Here is a 6,000-nt window from a genome sequence, read left to right on the forward strand (position 1 = left end):
GGTGGAGCAGTGTGTGTGTGCAGGTGGAGCAGTGTGTGTGTGTGTAGATCTGGGAGGAAACAGGCGTATAAGGGTGTAAATGTGTGGTAGCAGCAGCGACTGGAGGATGGTTTATTGAAAAGCTCCATATAGGAAACAGATCTGCTGAAAACACTTCCTCCTGTGAAGAGCCCCAGCTGCTGGATGACTGGTTACTGACTGACTATCTGACTGACTGGTTACTGACTGGTTACTGGCTGACTGGTTACTAGCTGACTATCAGACTTGCTGGTTACTGGCTAACTGGTTACTGGCTGACTATCAAACTGGCTGGTTGCTGGCTGGCTGGTTACTGGCTGGTTACTGGCTGACTGACTGACTGGTTACTGGCTAACTGGTTACTAGCTGACTATCAGACTGGCTGGTTACTGACTGGCTGGTTACTAGCTGACTATCAGACTGGCTGGTTACTGACTGGCTGGTCACTGGCTGACTGACTGACTGGTTACTGACTGACTGGTTACTAGCTGACTATCAGACTGGCTGGTTGGTTATTGGCTGGTTGGTTACTGGCTGGTTACTGGCTGGTTACTGACTGGCTGGCTACTGACTGGCTGGTTACTAGCTGACTATCAGACTGGCTGGTTGCTGGCTGGTTACTGGCTGACTATCAGACTGGCTGGTTACTGACTGGCCGGTTACTGACTGGCTGGTTACTGGCTGGCTGGTAACTGACTGGCTGGTTACTGGCTGACTGACTGACTGACTGGTTACTAGCTGACTATCAGACTGGCTGGTTACTGGCTAACTGGTTACTGGCTGACTATCAGACTGGCTGGTTGCTGGCTAACTGGTTACTGGCTGACTATCAGACTGGCTGGTTGCTGGCAGGCTGGTTACTGGCTGGTTACTGACTGGCTGGTTACTGGCTGACTGACTGACTGGTTACTGGCTAACTGGTTACTAGCTGACTATCAGACTGGCTGGTTGCTGGCTGGTCACTAGCTGACTATCAGACTGGCTGGTTACTGACTGGCTGGTCACTGGCTGACTGACTGACTGGTTACTGACTGACTGGTTACTAGCTGACTATCAGACTGGCTGGTTGGTTACTGGCTGGTTGGTTACTGGCTGGTTACTGGCTGATTACTGACTGGCTGGTTACTGGCTGACTATCAGACTGGCTGGTTACTGACTGGCTGGTAACTGACTGGCTGGTTACTGGCTGGGTGGTAACTGACTGGCTGGTTACTGGCTGGCTGACTGACTGACTGACTGACTGGTTACTAGCTGACTATCAGACTGGCTGGTTGCTGGCTGGTTACTGGCCGACTATCAGACTGGCTGGTTACTGACTGACTGACTGACTGACTGACTGGTTACTGGCTGGTTACAGGCTGACTATCAGACTGGCTGACTGACTGGCTGGTTACTGGCTGGTAACTGACTGGCTGGTTACTGGCTGGTTACTGACTGGTTACTGGCTGACTGACTGGCTGGCTGGTTACTGGCTGGTTACTGGCTGGTTACTGGCTGGTTACTGGCTGGTTACTGACTGGTTACTGGCTGACTGACTGGCTGGCTGGTTGCTGACTGGTGATCAGCCCTGCTCCTCTTCATTACCCGTCACAGAGCCAGGCTTGACAAACAGCTCCTCCATTGTTGCTCGTAAATCAATACCACTAAAAGCTGTTTCCCACTCACTTCCTGTTTGGACGGCGCGGCCGTAGCCGTAACTTTGGAGTAATGATCATTCAATTACAGGCCACTCAGACGGGGAGCACGGAGGAGCGTGGAGGAGCGTGGAGGAGCGAGGAGGAGCGAGGAGCAGTGATAAAAGCGGCGATCCTCCATCTATCATATTTCTCGTGGCGGCCTCGTGGGAATGGCTACATCTGCCTTTGTCACCTCGTGTGTGTGTGTGTGTGTGTGTGTGTGTGTGTGTGTGTGTGTGTGTGTGTGTGTGTGTGTGTGTGTGTGTGTGTGCTGGCGTGGATGTGTTTCTCACACACCTGGCTGGTTTGCATGGTCGCCTGCGAGCACAGCGAGGCGTGCAGCATTTGCAAATCCTTCCTGGGAGATAAATTGTTATCACAGCAGAAAACTGCTCTTTGTCCCTGACTTTGTCTCCCCTCCTCCTCCTCTCCACCATCCCTCACACTCAATTGCTTTCTCTATTTCCCACTTTATCTCAGTGTCACTGTCTCCAGTCTGCCTCCCCCCTGCTCCTCCTCTTCCTCCCCCTCTGTGAGGTGTCTGTACTCTGCTCCTGCTTTGATAAGACAGGACAGGCCAACAAGCCGAGCAGAGCTGCCTCCTCTCCTTCACTCTGTTATCAGCCAGTCGTTTGCTGGGAGCAGTTGTTGGGAGCAGTGAGGGATCTCCTGCACTGACTGTGGGAGCAGGAGCAGGAGCAGGAGCAGGAGCACTGACCGTCTGTTTTCTCCAGTGGAGTACAGTTAATGCAGCGATCGGCCTCGACTGTGGAGAAATGGTTCAATCACTCAGAGGTCAACAGTTCAGTCAGTGAGTGAGCCAATAAGAGGCTGTCAGCAGCTGGAGCCAGGAGCTCACACACAGCTCGCTTTAATCAGCAGTCGTCACCTAAAGATTTTTATTTTTAAACACCTGATCAAAATGTTCAGACCAGCTGAACCATTGCACAAATTTACATTTTGCTCTGTTGGATCTAGAGGAGATCCTAATGAGAGTCTCAGGCCCCGTTTACACAACAATGTTTCATCTGAAAACATTAAAACGCTGTGAAAAGAATCTGTGTTTACACGGAAACACCGATGGACTGAAAACGCTGGAGTAAGCATGCCAGGCCTGTAGGTGGTGCTATAACTGTCTTGTCCTGAAGCAGCTTTTGGTAGATCTCCTCTGAAGTAGAGTTGATCATCTGGTGTGTTGGTGAATGCTCAGAGCAGAAGTGGAGCAACAGATGCTCATTTAGTTAAAGACAGTCACAGATTCAGCAGATTGAGCAGCACAAGCTCAACATGGGAGATCACCACCATCCTAACAACGGGACGACGGGACTGTTGGACTGTTGGACTGTTAGACTGTTGGACTGTTGGACTGTTAGACTGTTGTGCTGTTGTGCTGTTGTATGCACTTGTGCAAGAGCGGAGTGTGACATCTAACTGTTTACACGGCAGCAGTGTCGGCAGCGTTTCAGAAAAATCCCACTCTGAGGCCGTTTTTAAGAGTTTGCGTCTTATGCTGCGGCCACACCAAACGCGAACACGCAAATTTACTCGCGCGAATGGCCTGTCACGCGTCGCGTGAACGCCCGAGTCTCGCCGCTGGACTTTTTTGACAAGCTGAGGCGCAAACACGCAAACGCGCGGTACTGCGCATGCGGAGTAGAGAGCTCGTTCATTTAAAGACCGAAAGTCCAAAAGAGCATCTGAAAAACAATGAGCTGTGGTTTCCAAAGCATGACAGGAGAGTGTGTGAAAGCTTTGGAGATCACAATCAATGCCTGCTGCCTCTCCCTGGTAATCCACCTCCACTGGCCCTGCCTGGCTGTTCCCTGCGATCTCATCCCCAATCCCCCGAACCTCAGACCCCCCGTACCCCCGACCACCCGAACCCCCGACCACCCGAACCCCCGACCCATGTTCCCGGAGGTCTCCCTGGGGATAATGAAGGGGTGGAGGAAAGAGAGGAGCACAGAGAACTTCCATCTTTTCCCTGGCTCTGCCCCTGCCCCGCTCCTCCCTCCTCTCTATCAGGCTCAAAACTCCGCTGAGGAAAACACAGTCAGACTCAGTGATAGCCCGTACAGGCAGATCCAGCTGGGAACGAATGTTTTCAGAACTTACCTTCAAAACCTGTCTCCTCAGAGACTTTCAACCAAGCCTGCTCCTGTTTTTCCGGTCTCTGTAGAGTACACACGTCGTATCGTATAACTCTGGATGATGACACACCACACAGATTGTTTTCTCCTCCATCCTCCGGCGGAGTTGGAGCCGGAGCAGGCGGCAGTTGCCCCCCAACGTCGTCAAAACAATGACGTCGTGGGGGAATATTTTGAACTCGAGCGAATTCGTGTCTACCGCCCAAACGCGTGAACGCTCCAAACGCGCGAATCGCGCCGCCCGAGGCGAATCGGCGGCTAAACGCGTCTTTGCATTGACTTTGTATGTAATCGTGCCGCAAATTCGTGTTTAGTGTGGCCGCACCATTAGGTTGACTGGAACACTGTTTCCACGAGGCTAAAACGCAACAAAACTTTTGTGTTTCAGCCTAAAACTGTTGTCATGTAAACGGCCCCTCAAATTATAAAAAGAAGAAATGAGAGTGAGATGAAAAGAGCTGTTAATTAAAAACATGAACTGAAGGTAAACAGCTGATCATCAGCTGATCTTAACTCTCAGAGCTCAGCTTTCCAACTTTTATCCCAAATGTTTTAACTTCCTGTTCAGACTTCACTTTGGTTGTGGTATGATAGTTATGCACAAAACCTTCTCATAGTGGCTGGAGGGGCTGTGTGTTGCTCACCTAGGGGGCGCTGTGGAGCACGCATCATCACAAAAACACAGGATTCGTAATTTGTTCACCATCACTGAATTTTGTGGGTAGGTGCACCTGCGTTTGGGTCCTAAATATTTTAAAATCAATAAAATAATCTCTTTATTATTTTATATCTATTCTTTATTTTTCTATTTTTTTATTTATTTTTTATTTTATTTTCCTCTCTCTCTCTCTCTCTCTCTCTCTCTCTCTCTATATATATATATATATATATATATATATATATATATATATATATATATATATATATATATATATATCATCGTACTTGTTGCAATAACAAATAAAGTTCTATTCTTATCAACGATTTTTAGCTGACGTGTGGGTCTGAAGTTAGTATCCTAGTAACAAACAGGATAATGTCAGGTTATGTTATATTATAATTATGAATTTAAATCCACATAATTTTGATGTATTTATTTTTCATTTCTTTTAACTGGCAGAAATGGGCTTCTAGATATTTGAGAAAAAATAAAAAACGCCCTCTGCTGGAGAAAACTTTTTCCAACTCATCTCATAAAAAAGAAAGTGAGGGATTCAAACTCAAAAAAAAAGTCAAAACCTTAAAACAAGAATTCCTGATAACTGTGTGAGTAGATATTTTTGTCCCATCTTTTAATGGCACGCCAACGCTCGCTGCAGAAAGTGTTTTAGCCCCTGATGTGGATCCTGCTCCGCCCCCCAAACGTTGTCTCCTTCCACCCAGACCCTGAGAGGCTGGGTCTTAGTGCACCAGCAGCTTTGTTAGCGTCTCTGAGCACTGTCAAAGTGCCTCCTGCTGTAATACACCAGGTGGAGGAGGTGGAGGAGGTGGAGGTGTGAACTACCTGACAGAAGCTCCCAGACGAGTTTCACGGCCCTCTGTGAGCGGCGGCGAGCGGTGGCGAGGGGCTGAATTATTCCAGAGTTTAGATTCATGAAGGAGCGCCAGCCTCAACCAGAGCACGCTGTTACATCACTCCGCTGCTCCTCTCTGCCTGAGTCTGTGCACGCAGATGTGAAATGGAGGAGGTGTGTGTAGGTGTGTGTATGCATAAATCTGTGTGTGTTTGAATCTGTTTTAAAAAAGAAACATGGCGTCTCTGTCTGTCACTAACGCTCCACTCACTCTGCCTTTCCTCTCTGCTCTCTGTCTTTCAGGGACACCGTCTGAGCCGAGAGTCCGTCTTCCTGGAAACCACACACACACACACACACACACACACACACACACACACACACACACACACACACACACACACACACACACACACACACACACACACACACACACACACACACACACACACACACACAGGCCCATATAAATATATCTCCTCAATAAATAGATGACAAACGTTTGCCAAGCTCTCTTCACGCCGCCTCAGTGCTTTGTATTTCTTTCTAACTGCTCCCTGGGAGAGTCAGAGAGTTTGGAGCAGATGAAGCGGCTCCTGTTGACAGCCTGACCCGGGAGCTCTGGATCTGTTTCAGACCAGT

At 48.9% G+C, this 6,000-nt stretch overlaps 1 protein-coding gene across 1 annotated transcript in view; it reads left to right on the plus strand.

The window, feature by feature from the left end:
• Positions 1 to 5,791, plus strand: part of gabra6b (gamma-aminobutyric acid type A receptor subunit alpha6b) — a 40,495-nt gene extending 34,704 nt beyond the window's left edge. Inside the window, exon 10 of the mRNA XM_074671813.1 lies at positions 5,662 to 5,791. Within this exon, the coding sequence (XP_074527914.1) occupies positions 5,662 to 5,674 (13 nt within the window). The 3' untranslated portion in view covers positions 5,675 to 5,791. The remainder of the gene's footprint in view (positions 1 to 5,661) is intronic.
• The last annotated feature ends 209 nt before the right edge of the window (positions 5,792 to 6,000 follow it).

The sequence above is a fragment of the Halichoeres trimaculatus genome, unplaced genomic scaffold (genome assembly GCF_033239565.1).
Source record: "Halichoeres trimaculatus isolate MK-OKI-2021-1 unplaced genomic scaffold, fHalTri1.1 fHalTri1_scaffold_6, whole genome shotgun sequence".
NCBI classification, from domain to species: Eukaryota; Metazoa; Chordata; class Actinopteri; order Labriformes; family Labridae; genus Halichoeres; species Halichoeres trimaculatus.